Below are 15955 nucleotides of genomic sequence, written 5' to 3' on the forward strand. Positions count from 1 at the left end.
ATGATCAGCATCAATAAGTTTCCATTACGTCTTAATTTTCCAACGACAACAGCGCCACCTCCTGTTTACTTGCGGATGGTGTTGTGTACAAAGTGGCAAAAGGCAACATGAGAAGCCTCACTTATAGTAACATAACATAACACATAACATAAACCACACAAAATTCTTATTTTTTATTGATATTGATAAAAATGTTCTTTGTAAACCAAATCACAATCCATGTGGGGTAAGGCATTTGATAGGTCTGAGTAGCCAGGTCCCACATCCTGTCATAGCAACAATATATTAAAAATACAACACTTATTCATTTTGGCATGCAAAACTAATGTACACTCAGTACATCACAAGCAATGTAATCAAAATACTTACACATATATTCATTAAAATAAGATTTGTTATATGGCTGGTAGGTCACAAAACTCTGTCAAATAAATATGATTCTGGGCTGTACATGTGATCGCAAAACAGGATAAAATATCAATAATCAGGCCAACACCAGTGCAGGTTTCAGCCACTGAACTCCATGACTGCACAATACAAAATGCCAAACTACGGACTAGAGAAAACACTGGAGCAACGCTGTCTCATTGTAAAACACCAAACACCACACAATACATTCAATCAATGGTACATTCATGAATGACCCTCAGTGTGGTCACAAGTTTGGATTAGTGAATGTCAGCAGTATGATAATCCTAATGGTCTTTAAACTTTCAGACTGTGTCACCCACAGCGTGAGATCTGTTGCCTCTAACTCATTGTAAAGTCAAGTCACTGCAAAAGAAGCAATCAACAAAATGTCTGTGCTCCTGTAATACAAATTAGAGCCCATACATTTAGGTAATTCTCCTGTCAGTTAAACATGAAGTTCAAAGCTGTTTATGGAAGTTTGCACAAACGATAAAAATACCACTTATGCATTACTTTGTGCAAAAATGCCCTTGCAAATTCATCATTGGACAGACAATGCCTCAGTCTTTTCAGCAACTAAGAGGAAAATACAGATTAAAAACCTACATATAAATATACAACACGGCAGAGCAGTACAAAAGACATTGAAATTAAAAAAACTCAATACAGTTTTTTTACAGAGCAGTCAACAATTAAATTGAGTGTTGTTTGAGCTGTGAATACCTCAAATCAGTGCAACTTATTGATGTGCCTGCACACTGGAGAGTATTTCTGGGTGAATCTAGCTGTTTTTAAAAAAAACAGTATTTGCTTGTAGAAGAATATTATTGCATGGTATAAGTCACTGGCAGACTGTTTAAAATGACAGGCATTAAGCTGCATTGGCAGGTATTTTTGCTGGCACAGTACTCAACATATAAAGCAGTAATACTACAAATACTTTTCCTTGAAGGCAATCAAAAAGATTCAATTTTCTCAATTAAAAGTAGCTTCAAGTCATAAAACAGATTTTATACTGAAATTTGAGATAAGTAAGACTTGCAAACACAATATTCCAATGGCCATTAAGTCCCATTTTATAATTATCCTTAAAAGTGTTAGTTCTTTAAAGCAGCAATGTAAAAAGGATAAATATTTTACAAAACTGAGTGTGTGCATTAAGGTACAAAAAACCTACAAAGAGCACAACCCAGCTGAGATAATGATATACATGTGTCACTTGAAATACAGGGCGTAGTGTTAAAGTACAATGAAGCAGAGCATGATGAGCTACACTATAACACTGAATAAGAGTCACCCTGCTGGAATGCATGCAGTGAAAGTGGGGTGACTGTGGAGGGGCTGGTTTTGGCAGGTCAGTCAGGTTAAAGGATAATCACTCTGGTGGTGGTTGGGGGTGGGGGGACTGAGGTAGATTTTGGCAGGTCACTGAGGCTTAGAAATGCCATTCCTGTCCATGAAGTCTTTCAGCCTGGTGGGGAAATCTGTCATGACTCCTGTGGCTCCCAAGTCAAACGCCCTCTGGAAGTCCTCCTCGTCGTTCAGCACCCAGATATACACCTGAAACCAGATGCAAAGTTAAGAACACCCTTATCACAGGACGGGGGAACAGACAATGCTAAAGAATGCTTCTGTACTCTTACCGCGGTGTTAGCAGCTATTCATCTATTTTTAAAACTTGAAAAATTCCCAATATTTGCTCTTATCAGAGAAGTGTAATTACTTTGACTTTATATCAGTAAACTTGAATGCAAAGGAAACAAAGATAAAATATTTTAATCATATTTTATGTTCCTTTGCTCTTGTCAACATTACACACAGCATAAAAACTTAATAATAGGAGATTAAAAAAAGATGGAGCAAAGACAAACAATGCCAAATGAGGTTAAGTTCAGTCATTTTAAAATGAGTGATAAAAAAGTGTCAACTAATTATAGTTAAGCAAACACATTTTGTTTTCCTCAATCTTAATCCAATTTGTACTCTGTCATGAGTACATGCATGTCTAAACAGAATACAGAGGTATGTAAGAGCAGCTTTACCTGGATTCCCCTGGCAGTTAGATGCTGAAACAGTGCTTTCCTCATCAGCAAACTGCAAAAGAAAAGGAATGACAGAAATACAAGTTTTTTGTTTTGGAAAAAAAGGAAAATATAAAAGACAACAGAAATTACCGCAAATTAATTTGAGCGGATTCCAGTATAGATACTGATATTTAAATGTAGCTCAGACCTAAAACTTTTGTCCTTAAAACAAACTACTTAGGTTTTTACAATGAACAAATTTCAGTCCTTAAAACACATATTAAAGTGTAATAAATGTTGATGAATAAAGAAAAAGACCTCAGCTGACTTAGGTCTGTTGGTCCAGCCTAAAACACCACTAACTTATTTGTCCTGATGGCTAATATTTACAGCTGATAAAGGCAGATTTTTGACTGCCAAAATAATGGTAGTAAATATTAGCAGAAATGTTCATATCTGCCGATATAATATTTCACTTTTAATATCTGCAAATACCAATATCATATCTATAATATCAAGCATCCCTATCAGAAATCCCAGAAAGTCCATCAGTTCAAGAAAGTTTCACTATTTGTCAAGAAGTGCATGTAGAAAACAAAGACAAGCACCCACAAAAGCATTTATGACACAACATGAAGTTCAGCCTAGCAGTAAAAAATACTGGCTGGCACACAAACTATTCTGGTGTTAAGATAAAAAGGTGAGCAGGATTTTAAATACGAAGACAATCAGATACTTACGTATCTGCGAGCCATGTTAGGACCCGCTGACTCCGGGTTAAGCGCTCAGGATCCCTGAGTCTGTTTAAGTCAAGTAAAAGAGAAAAAAAGGTTTGAAAAGTTCTACTTCAGTCAGACTTGAAAGGCATTTGTTCAAGTGAAAATACCTCCTCAAAAACTCAATGCTCTCTTGATGCAAATTACACATGTAGGAAATCATTATTCATTAATCAAAGTAATGTTAATGGGAAGGACTGGAAAAAAATGTACAGACAATCGGATAATAAAATATTCAGCTAATTATACACAACACATTGATAAAGATCCATCAATGAATATTCAAGAGTAACATTTATAGTTAGCAACATTTAACTCTGTCGCAAAAATACCATAGTGGTCTTAACAGGAGTTTATGAAAGAAAATATTTTAATCCTTCATGAATGTTTGGCCCGTATAATCTTCTCGTTGACCTTGATTCTTTTGATCTACAGACCGACACTTGCCAGGCAGAGGGTGTGAATGCTTCCTTGAAAGATTTCATTACTGAGGGAGGTTGTCTTTCAAACAACACTGTGTCCCAGATAACGGAGACATTAAGGACATGCTGCAAAGAAGAAGAGCAGATCTACCTGTGCATATTTCAAAACTATTAGGTATCTACCTTTGCAGGAAGCAACACACTATTTAACACACGTTGTAAATGTGTAAATGTGTGTTTACTTACTTGGTAATAATAGAGGGCATGGGGATCTCCAGAAACTGCTCCTTCAGTGGAACAAAGGGCAGGAGGCCAGTGTAGAAGAGACCCAACAGCTGCAGTACTCTTGGTAAGCTGAACAACACGGGAATACGTGGGTTCTGAGAACAACACAAATAGGAGTAAGGGTCGAGAGCTTTAAATACATGTAGGTAACGAAAAAGCAGGTAGTTAGACCCCAAAAAGTATAAAATCAAAATATGATTTACAAGATGAATCACATTTACTATACAGTGAATTATTATATCTGACAGATGTAGCACTGGTATTTAGGAGTGCATCATTCCTGCTTTCTGTGGCACCTCAACTATGTTGTCTCCTTTGCTAAATATTACACTGGCAGTATATTTATAGAAGCCCTTACAACCTGACTGGCATAAAAGTGCACTGATGTTTTAATTTCAAGAAAATTTACCTCTTTGTAACACTTCTTTACAATCTGGTTGCTGGCGTTGCCCCATACTGTCAGATGCTCTCTGTCATACTTAACAATCAGCTCAGAAACCTGCCGGCATTAAGAGGTGTGATTACAGAATAGGCAGAAATACATGGTAAAAAGCTGTGAATTAAAGATAATATCAAAAATCTACATAACTTCATAAAAATTTCTGAAACAGTGGAGCAAATTGCCCTGAAAAGTGTATTTGGTGGAATCTTTCAAGATTCTAATCTTATATACAGTTTCTATTTATGCACAACTTTGACAAACAATTCACGAAGCAAGAAGACTGTTTTTAAGAAACACAAGTAAAAAAAAAAACACACACACACATATAAACTGAAAAGAAATACAAGGATAAAGACATTTTCAAGGGTAAAGTACCAAAAAAAGAACCAAACAACCACACCTTTTTGATGAGTGTGTTGTCGTTGACCTTGATGTCAATGTTGACAGGCGTATTGGGGAACGCGTCAAAAATGTCCCTGAGAAGAGGGATGCGTTTGTCCTCTCCGCCCTCACAGTAACACTCTGCATGGACAAGGACAGGTCAACAAAACAGTCAAACTGAAGATACTCAACATGGCAAGTTAACACACATATGCTCAAGAGCACAAGTAATATCAACTGTGGCTAAAACATTTCTACATGGGTGATCATAAATTCTACTGCAGATTAATGGCAGTAGTTTAACCAGTATGTGTCGCTGATGCTCACCTCTCTGAAAAGTTACACCGAGCTTGCAAAGGTACGGAGGCAGCTCCTGAAAAGGGAACATATTGCATAATGGTTAATTGGGTTTTTGACTATACCAGTGTTAAACTCTATGCAATATAAGTACTAATCAAATAATATTGATATAACTTTCTGTGATACCACAGCAAAAACAATAGAAGTTCAGGGCACACAATACTTAAGATAATTTCTTCTTTGCAAAGTTTTGCTACTTTTCAACACTAATGAATGGGAAAATAACAGAGATAATATGTTTTTAATCACATGGTCTCAAAAAATACGCAAATAGAAAAATCCTGACAATCTTATAAATTCAGAAAAAAAGAAAATTGTCAATTAAACCTGTAAACATTATCTTAAACTCCATATATTTTTAACCTAGCACACCAGATGGATTTGTTTCACACATCCATCTGGAAAACCACTCATAGACAGCGATTGGGAAAGGGTGGAGCATTTAAAAAAAAAAACTCAGAGGGTGATTGGATGAACGTTTTGTCCGTCACATCTTTACAGGCAGCAACAAAACAAATGACGTAGCCGCTACCAAGCTGCGCCTGTACCGAAGGAGTAAACTCCATACAGAACTGCATAACGTGAACCAAGGCAACTGTAGACATACCAGTACATGACTTTGTCGTTTTTGAAAAGGAAACAACTCACTGCTGTTCTTCGTTCTTCTTTTAACAAAGAAATGTCATCAAGTTCTGATAAAACTGGCGCTTTAGCAGCATTCATGCTACTGTCTCCCCATAATTGCACTGGCCTCTTGTTGCTGCTTGCTTATGTCACGACTCCGCTGCGCCTGAAAGCACTGCCCCTCAACGCTGATTGGTCCTGTCACTTTCTAACCGGGCCCAAATGGTTCAGACAGGAGCTTTGCAAGATGGATTCGCCAGTGAGAAACACAAAAATGTGTGTATCCATCTGCTTTGCAAGGTTAATATATTTAAGAATTTTGTGAAATTCATTTTTTTAACAATATGACATTTACAGTCATGGACTAAAGTATTGGCACCTCTAGAATTTTTCCAGAAAATACACCGTTTCTCCCAGAAATTGTTGAAATTACAAATGTTTTTGGTATACCTATGTTTATTTCCTTTATGTGCATTGGAAAAAACACAAAATATCAGAAGAAAAAAGCCAAAATTGACATAATTTTACACAAAACTCAAAAAAATGGGCTGGACAAAATTGTTGGCACCCTCAACTTAATCTTTGGTTGCACACCCTTGGGAGAAAATAACTGAAACCAATCGCTTCCTATAAGCATCAACAAGCTTCTTTCACCTCTCAGCTGGAATTTTGGACTACTCTTCTTTTGCAAACTGCTCCAGGTCTCTCAGATTTGAAGGGTGCCTTCTTGCAACTGCAATTTTTAGATCTCTCCATAGGTGTTCAATGGGATTTAGATCCAGACTCATTGCTGGCCATTTCAGAACTCTCCAGCACTCTGTCTCCAACAATTTCTTGGTGCTTTTGAGGTATGATTCAGATCATTGTCCAACTGGAACTCATGACCTCTGACGCAGACCCAGCTTTCTAACACTAGGCCCTACATTGCGGCCAAAAATCTTTTGATAGTTTCCAGATTTCATAATGCCATGCACACAGTCAATGCATCCAGTGCCAGAGGCAACAAAATAACCCCAAAACATCCTTGAACCTCCACCATGTTTGACTGTAGGTACTGTGTTCTTTTCTTTGTAGGCCTCATTCCATTTTCTGTAAACAGTAGAATGATGTGCTTTTCCAAAAAGCTCTACCTTAGTCTCATCTGTCCACAAAATGTTCTCCCAGAAGGATTGAGGCTGACTCAGGTACATTTTTGAAAACTCAAGTCTGGCTTTTTTATGTCTGTTTGTCAGCAGTGGGGTTCTCCTCGGTCTCCTGCCATAGCGCTTCATCTCATTCAGATGACAACGTACGGTCCGAGCTGACACTTTTGCACCCTGAGTCTGCAGGACAGCCTGAATTTGTGTGGAAGTTGACTGAGGATGTTTATCCACCGTTCCAACTATCCTGCATTGCATTCTTCTGTCAGTTTTTCTTTTCCGTCCACGTCCAGGGAGATCAGCCACAGTTCCATGGGTTACATACTTCTTGATTATATTACACACAGTGGACAAAGGAGTTTCAGGATCTGTGGAGATGGTCTAGAAACCTTGAGATTGTTCATATTTTTCTATAATTTTGCTTCTTAAGTCCTCAGAAAATTCTTGGCTCTTCTTTCTCTCCTCCATGCTTGGTGTGACACACACAGGCTCACAACACAATGGTTGAGTCAACTTTTATACATTCTAACTGGCTTCAGGTGTGATTTTTAGATTGCCAGCACCTGTTACTGCCACAGGTGAGTTTAAATGAGCATCACATGATTGAAATAAAATGATCTACCCACAATTTTAAAAGGATGCCAATAATTGTGTCCGGCCCATTATTGAGTTTTGCGTAAAATTATGTCAATTTTGGCTTTTTTCTTCTGTTTTGGTTTTTTTGTGTTGTTCCAATGCACATAAATGAAATAAACATGCGTATACCAAAAACATTTGTAATTTCAACCATTTCTGGGAGAAATGGTGTATTTTCTGGAAAAAATTCCTGGGGTACCAATACTTTTGTCCATGACTGTAACGCTTGGTTGTTCTCTTTTACACTCAAAAACGATGCATTTATTCTACCACATAAAAAATTATCAGCACCTTACATGTTAAGAACAAATTGAACAACAATCAGTCTGCTGCCTTACAAAGATCTGTAGGATGTATTTTTTTGTAATCAGGCCAAAGTTCATCATGCATGTGATTTATCTGGTGACTTAGTACAGACCTCATATGAGTGAGGCACATGATCAATCAATGTTGTTTCCCCATTAGCACACAAACACAATATGTAACTGTGTTATTGATATGTTTTTTTTTCTAAATTGATTATTGTTGGAGCTGTTGAGCTCTATGTTATAACTTGCAAAAGATGCTCTTTGCAGTTTTTCTTTTTAACAAAGAAAAAGTATATCTGACGATGTAACTCAGCAAAGTGAATCCTTGATTGTTGTTAAAATGTTTTATTCTCTCATAGTTCCTTCAGTGTTTAATAGCTCGCAGCCTTCTTCTTCACAGTCTTTATTGATGCTATGAAACATAACTTCAAGGAACCCACCAATAAAAAAGCAGCTTTACTGCGGTACTAGAGGTCCAAAATGACACAATTGCAGAGTGCAAAATAAATAATAAAAGTTTTTTGATAATTAAAATGTTTTGCGTCAATTTCCAAGAAAAGGGAAAGGGGACAGCCAAGCAATCCATAGTACTAAAACTGTTTAAAAATGGTAAAGACGTGGTTATTTCTCTGTCAGATAAAGAAAAAGGGCTAAAGAGTAACCGCAGAGCAATAACTCACAGCATAGGTCCTGTCGCAGATATAGGCATTGATGCCGGTAGACCGCCGCAAATGGGCATCGTGTGAAACCACAACCTCTTCATCTTTTGTCAGGTGGCAATCCAACTCCAGCATGTCAGTGCCAATATCCACAGCACTAGATGAAGCAACACACAGTAGTTTTGATTTATCACCACACATGAAAGAATTTAATAATCCAACAAATGTTGTTCCTCGTGTCTATCATTATTACAAGTTCAAGCGCCGGTATCATTTCACTAGTATGTGTAAAAATAAAATGGCAATAAAGCTTTGTCACTGTGATTACAGTTCCTACTCACTGCTTGAAAGCTGCCATAGTGTTCTCCAGGTTTTCACCTGCTCCTGAAACACAAAAGCAAACACAAAGCTGGGTGTGGGGATTTCTTTATATTTGCATTATTATAAAGAGTACAGGTAGGACACTGGTCAACAGCCTGATGAAAGCCCTGAGATAAATACACTGCAGTACAACCAAAACCAATATTTACATCATTTGACAAACCCGATTACGTAATTTCACAAATACAGGGTGATGAAAAACAAACATGATAAATCGCTGACATTAGAAGGAGTGAGTCACCTCCACGGTGGGAGATATGCCTGCTGAGGAAAGTCTCTCGCTTCCTCCGGTGCAGAAGAGTCGGGCATTTCAGCAGGAGAGCAGAGGTGAGCATGTAGCCCGTTACTGTCGACAGGACATACACAGCAGCACACATCTTCTGACAGACAGCTGGAAAACAAACATAACAAACTGAGAGTTATGTCAACAGTGAAACACAATTTGACAAACTAAAAAGCTGTGTCTGCATTTTCACCAACATACAGATCGTAGTTAATTACAATGAAAACTAGTAAAACTGGAAATGACACAGGTTAGGTCTTAAAGAAGCCTACTTATCCCAAATTCAGCTACTTCATTTAGGATGGTAAATAAAGAGACATCAAGTCTTTGAACTATGTAAATATGACCCATAATTTATTCAAATTCCTAATTCATAATATTCTAAATACAGGACCCCTTTTGAGGAATTACTCTAAATTTACGTGTAAAGCAACCATACAAGCACTATGGCAGATGGTAAGGGAAAGGATGCGTCATTATATATTCGTTTTTTAAGTCTAGAAAATCAGCTTCACAACTACCTTAGATATTAGCAGTAACAGTATCGTGTTTGTTTGTCATTCATGTCTGGTGAAACAGTTTCAGTTTTCGTGTTTTTAGTCGGTAGAAATGCTCCCATAAAGATGATACACAATTTGTATGTCATAGTCATCTTACCTTCTGGAAACATAAAGCTACAACATGTGAAAACAACACAATAACATAACAAGCTTACTAGCAGTATCTCACCTACTAGCCAAATTAGCATATTGAGGCTAACGTTAGCTGAGGTCGAAAGATGAAATCCCACCTTTGTCATTAAATTGATCAGGTTTTTCTGTTCTCTCTCCGTTAAGACTGGCCTACGTTGCCGTCGTATGATTCCTGTAGTGTCCAGGGATCCAGTTGCAAGACACTCGATACGAAGATAAACTACACACTAGCACTGCTCCCTCCTCTACAGCCTCAATGGTCCCCTTCGCACAACACAACTGTCTGACGATACATAAACCGGCCGCTGTCTGTTATGCACGCATGCGCTGTCGTGTGCTCCAGCGAAATGCATGAACGACGGCGCTTCCGTAAGTTCACGCCTTCAGAATAAAATGTAATATGTAACATTTCAGTTGAAAGATACTAGGTGGAAGAATATTTTTCTCCCTGGCGTACATTTTTACCACTTTGCCAGCCTACCAATACAAATAACAGAATTGTCCTTTAAAGACCACGCTTTAACGATGCATCACTTCCTACTTATTGTTTTTTTACACATTGTTAAGACATTTAGAGGTCGACCAAATTTTCTGTTTTGATTTAAGGAAAAAGCAATGGCCATTTACTCATAGCCTACAATGAAAAAAAAATCGTCAAAGAGAAATTTACCATTGCACTGAAATCCTGAGCACATACTTTTCATTATGAGACCAAACTTTGAAATCAATAAATCTAAATACATTTTTTGAGGGAAAAAAATCTGACTATATGTGATTTTTTTAGATATCCAGTTACAACAGTCTTAACATTCACCTAACACTGACCTCAAAAGTAAAATAAGCTGACTTTACTATATTTTCATCCACCAGATGCTGCTAAAGGGCAGCTAGATCAACCTATACACTACACATGATGGCAGAAAATTACACCTAAAAGCAACATCTACTAAACACGAGAGTAGTGTGACACACAGCCATGTGAAGATGAAACTTCTAGTCATGGCATTGCATAGAATAACTACTAAAACTAGATTTTAGCTTGTGGGTTATGGGTAAACAATGTGATAACCAGAAAGCATACACAGAACAATGTCCAAGTAAAAATCTTGCATATTCGAAGAAGTCAAAGTTCACCTTATGCAATAAACTGTCTATGGAGATGTGATACACACCCTGAAGAGAAATACGTGAACATAACGATCTGTGCAGGTCTTTTCTTGGAAGTTAAACAATTAAAAAGCCACATTAGGCTTTCTTTGAAGGAGTTCTGGGTTTGCGGCCAGTGTAGTTGAAGGTTTCAGAAAATGGCCCATAATCTAACGAACATTCTTGAGGAGTGGAAATGTCTGGAGGAAGAGTATCAACAACTTCAGGTAAGAGATAGATTTCAAACAGCTGACAATGTCACACTATCCACATATCACAGCTCTTTAAATCCCTTTTCACATATCGTTTACCTGCTTTTGTGTTACTACAACAAAATATAGAAATGTCTCAAAGTCTATGTCTGTAATCTGCGTAAAACCCTCAGCCCTCATGTAGCTGCCTTGTTTCTTATCAGATATGTGTTGCACTCAAGATTTAGATCCGCCATTTTCAAGCAGTTGAACTTCATCTGGTAAACTCATGTTCAACACAATTGTGTCTTTTAGGAGACCCACAGGCTGTACATACAGAAACTGGATGAAATATCCAAACTCCAAAAAAGTTGCTCTTCTTCCATTTCCCATCAACGCAAAAGACTGAAAGAGGTGGTCCATCAAGTGAAAAGGTAAGAAAAAGCAGAGATTAAGGTTTGAGCCACATTAAACAACTGCTACAGGACACACATGCACACAAATACATAGAAACACTGTTATGTTCAGAGTGAACCATCTCAACCTCCCACATGGGCACCGAGACATGTCATGTTGTGCAAGTGATGCAGAACTGTGTTGCACTTGTATCATCCATCAGATGCAGCACAGGACCATCAGAGGAAGATGCAACAACACTGAAGGAAATAAAAGCGAAAATAAAGACACGTCCAAACTCCTTCTTTGAAATGGAGGCTTTCCTGCCAAAGAAAAATGGGTTATGCCTATGATTTGATTCAAAACATCCTTAAAAACAGTAGATATACATATATTACCTTCATAAAGTTAACATAATGATCAGACTGTTGTTTTCTGCCACAGGTTGTACCTGAGTCTTGTCCTTGGAAATGTAAATGTCACCCTTCTCAGCAAGCAGTCAAAGTGAGCAGTGATCATTATGGCCATCACATAACCAAATCAAGACCCATCTTTGTATGATATTTATGGTCAAATATATGTATAATGAAACCTCAATTTGTCATCTCCTTTTAGATTTGCCTACAAAGATGAGTATGAGAAGTTTAAGCTGTACACCACAGTGCTCCTGCTGCTGTTCTCCTTCATGTGTGTTTTCTTTGAGAGCTACAGGTGAATGCACAAGCATTTGCAGAAAATTGATCACAGTCCCTGCATTTACTATTGGTCTAACTACAACCCTTATTTGTTTGCCCTTGACTTAAGATTTCTTGATGCAATCCTCAATTTCCTGCTTGTGTGGTACTACTGCACGTTAACCATCAGAGAGAGTATCCTCATCACCAACGGCTCCAGGTCAGTCCAACACACCCGCAATACCCACTCAAAAATGCAAAACTCCACAAACATATTGTCAGAATATACAGTGCCTATGAAAAGTATTCACCCACTCTGATGTTTTACTCTTTTATTGATTTTTCAAACCATTCATGCCCAATAAAATTTTACTTTTTGGACAAAAAAGTCTTTAATGTCAAAGTGACTGCATAAATATTCACCCCCTTTCATTGGTTGCAATCACAGCACTGAGTGTGTGTGGATCTCGATCAGGCTTGCACATCTGGAGACTGCAATTTTATTAAAGTCTTCTTCGTAAAACTTCTCAAGCTCTGTAAGGTTGCACATGGATCTGGCATGTACAACCCTTTCCAAGTCCAGCCACAAACTCTCCATTGGATAGAGGTCTGGGCTTTGACTCCGCCACTCCAAAACATTCACTATGTTGTCTTTAAACTGTTTCTGTGTAGCTTTCGCTCCATGCTTCGGATGATTGTTTTGCTGAAAAATAAATCTTTTCTCAAACTAGAGTTTTCTTGCAGACTGAATAAGATTGTACCCCAGGATTTTCCTATATTTTGCCGCATTCATTTTACCCTCTACCTTTACAAGCCTCTCATGGTCGGCTGCTGAGAAACATCCCCACAGCATGATGCTGCCACCACTGTGCTTCACAGTGGGAAGCTGGCATTTGTGATGATGTGCAGAATTTGGTATCTGTCAAATATAGTGTCTTGCCTGATGACCAAAAAGAACTATTTTGGTCTCATCAGACCACGGAGTAGCCAGGTATACTGAACCAGCCTGGACCTTCCAGACACAGGTGTCTTTATACTACAATCACTTGAGACTCACTGACTGCACTCAGGTACATTCATGGTGGTGAAAACTTTTTTTTAAAGGCACTTTAACATCAGCTGATATTTTGCTGAATAAAAGGCAAAGGTCACTGCCTTTTTTAGTTTAAAATACACAATCTAAATATGCCATAAAATATTTCCCCCATTATAGAATTAAAGGCTGGTGGGTTTTTCATCATTACATCTCAGCCTTTTTGTCCGGTGTCATGCTTACATGGTAAGTAGAGAATAAAAGAACACTGATTCTGATGTAACTCATTTAAAGATTAAAAAATGACCATTTCTGTTCAATAAAGATTTATAACTTTTAAACCAGAGCTTTTCCCTTAAAAACAAACCTCTTCTTTCACAAAAGGCCAGATGGGAACCTGTACAAGATATTCAGGAACCAGTTCCTTGCCTACTCCTTGTACCAAAGTAAGAATAAGTACTCAAGACACATTCATGGACTGCTGTTTTTCTAAATCAAAGCGAAGCCTAATGAGTGATTCTTTCATGTGGCACTCACAGGTTTTGTTCAGTGTCTGCAGTGCTATTATCAGAGTGGCTGTCTATACAGGCTACGAGCCCTGGGAGAAAGACACAACATGGATTTGACCGTGGGTGAGATACACTGAAACACACCAAGGACACAGAATACAAACACCCTGAACTAAGCATATCATATTTGAAAATTATATAAAAATGTTGAAAGCATATAAAAGTGCCCTGTCAGTGTTGGGAGTTTAAAAGAATGTTTTTTTTTAGAGGGATTTCAGTCGTGGATGTGGAAAGGGCTGACGTTTCTTTTACCCTTCCTCTTTTTTGGTCATGTGAGTACAGTCAGTGATTTGAACTTGAGACATTTCCCTTTACTACTGGTTAGATTGCATTACAGTTAATGCTGCGTCATGGTTTAGACTGGGACAACAGATAAGAAATGTTGATGTCATTCCAGACTCAATATTAATCTGCTGTTTAAGCCTCATTTAAGATTGTGTTTAGGTCTTTGCTAAACCTGATGACAGCTTAATCTTTGGCATGTCTTTGTGTTTTGTGTTGTCACAAACTGCATCCATTCACTGTTAACAAAATAACCATTTGAGCCCTTATGTTTTGTCTTGTAGTTCTGGCAGCTCTTCAATGGCCTCTCTCTCTTCAGGATGGCTCAGCTCCCAGACTGTAAGGAATGGCAGGTCAGTGCATTTGTAGTCATTGAGTTTGAATATGTCAGCTTGATCTTACTTGTATACCTGTTTTAGATCCATTTTAATCTTGTCATTGATCAATGTACACAAGTATTACTGAGAGTCTGCATTTCATTTTGTTGGTGTTGGGTGTACGTCCATTGTGAAAACAGGATGTTTGAACATCACTCCACATTACTGCTGACTACCAAACCCACCCCCCCCCAAATAAATCTTAAAGTGAAAAATAGTCTGATTCATATACTGTTGTCTGTGCTCCATGTGACGCCAGGTTTTGGTGTGTGGTGTTTGCTTCCTCGTTCTGTTCATTGGAAACTTCTCTACTACTGTGGCCGTGGTCCGTCAGAAGATGAAAAGCAGGAATCAGAAAGCAAAGAGTCTGTGATATGTACTAATAAAAAAGCCAACATGTCTGAAAACATTCTCTCAACTACTCCTGTCCCAATACAAGTATATCAATTTATAATTTCTGTCTTTGACAGTTTGGATGCCATTAAACATGAACACTGCATGCATACAAATGACTGTTATTACTGATCAATCAACTTTAATGGTTAAATCATTCTCTATCATACATGTGTTAAATTAGTCCTACAGTATTAGACAAAACATTAAATAAAGTCCATAATTTTAGATTTGTGCCTTCATGTGTCTAAGTTGATTTTTAAAGCAGTCCTTTCTTTATTTTTAGGCTGTTCTCTGTTTAAAAATTAAGGTGGTTGGGGTATTTAAATGTGAGTTTCCTTGCAGTGATGGAAAAAAATAATGAACTTGTAAAATATGATTCAGTGTTGTAAAAATTCAAGCAGTCTAAAGGAATTCAAATGATCTCCACCCAGACAGCTGCTACATCATGAAATCCATCGATGTAAAGCACTTAATAGGACACTGACAGATAGAGATTCAACTAGCATTTAGAGAATTAACTTTGCCAAAAGTATTACATCAAACTATAAAAGCTCATCTTATCTGGCAAGGTTATTGATACTTAAAGTGTCTATAAAAAGTATTCATCCCCTTGGATGTTTTACCCCTTTATTGATTTTTATAAATCAATCATTGTCTGTATAATTTGGCTTTTTTGACAAAAAATTTGAACAAAAACAAAAAAAAAATCCTTGATGTCAAAGTAAAAACAGATTTCTACAAAGTAATGTCAACTAGAAAAGCACTCGGAGAGCGCAGACCTCCACCGTTAGCCTTATCTCCCAATAGTGAAGAATCCTTTAAAAATCATTCCTGGATCCAGACGGTGATCCTAATCAGTTCTTTCTTATGCCATTTCTGACATTTCCTGAAAATTTCATGATAATCCGTCCATGACTTTTTGAGTTATGTTGCTAACAAACGAACAAATGAACAAACAAACCCACCCAATCACATAACCTCCTTGGCGAAGGTAATTATACAAAAATGTGTGAGGTAAAATAAGTGACTGGTTAAATATTCACCACCTTTAAAGTTACTGACCTAATT

General features: G+C 37.6%; 2 protein-coding genes across 3 annotated transcripts; one reads left to right on the top strand and one right to left on the bottom strand.

The window, feature by feature from the left end:
- Positions 1–175: 175 nt before the first annotated feature.
- On the bottom strand, positions 176–10105 carry gdpd1 (glycerophosphodiester phosphodiesterase domain containing 1). Its single transcript, XM_041811502.1, has 11 exons — positions 9922–10105; positions 9090–9239; positions 8809–8851; positions 8489–8624; positions 5069–5114; positions 4761–4882; positions 4328–4417; positions 3880–4013; positions 3176–3235; positions 2454–2505; positions 176–1971 (listed from the first exon to the last, which is right to left on the bottom strand). Exons 2-11 carry the CDS (start codon positions 9223–9225, stop codon positions 1837–1839), a joined length of 954 nt encoding a protein of 317 aa, XP_041667436.1. The 5' UTR covers positions 9226–9239; positions 9922–10105; the 3' UTR covers positions 176–1836.
- On the top strand, positions 10070–15114 carry LOC121525461 (ion channel TACAN-like). Of its 2 annotated transcripts, none has more exons than XM_041811490.1 (12): positions 10070–10192; positions 11476–11594; positions 11780–11896; positions 12001–12060; positions 12172–12267; positions 12361–12450; positions 13444–13509; positions 13648–13709; positions 13803–13895; positions 14040–14104; positions 14399–14467; positions 14751–15114. In XM_041811490.1, the coding sequence occupies exons 1-12, from the start codon at positions 10175–10177 to the stop codon at positions 14862–14864; spliced, it is 969 nt and encodes a 322-aa protein (XP_041667424.1). In that variant the 5' UTR covers positions 10070–10174; the 3' UTR covers positions 14865–15114. The 2 variants fall into 2 exon arrangements, with proteins under 2 accessions (XP_041667424.1, XP_041667414.1); XM_041811480.1 differs by lacking the exon at positions 10070–10192 and adding an exon at positions 10998–11196.
- The last annotated feature ends 841 nt before the right edge of the window (positions 15115–15955 follow it).

This window comes from Cheilinus undulatus, linkage group 2 (assembly GCF_018320785.1).
Source record: "Cheilinus undulatus linkage group 2, ASM1832078v1, whole genome shotgun sequence".
Taxonomy (NCBI): Eukaryota; Metazoa; Chordata; class Actinopteri; order Labriformes; family Labridae; genus Cheilinus; species Cheilinus undulatus.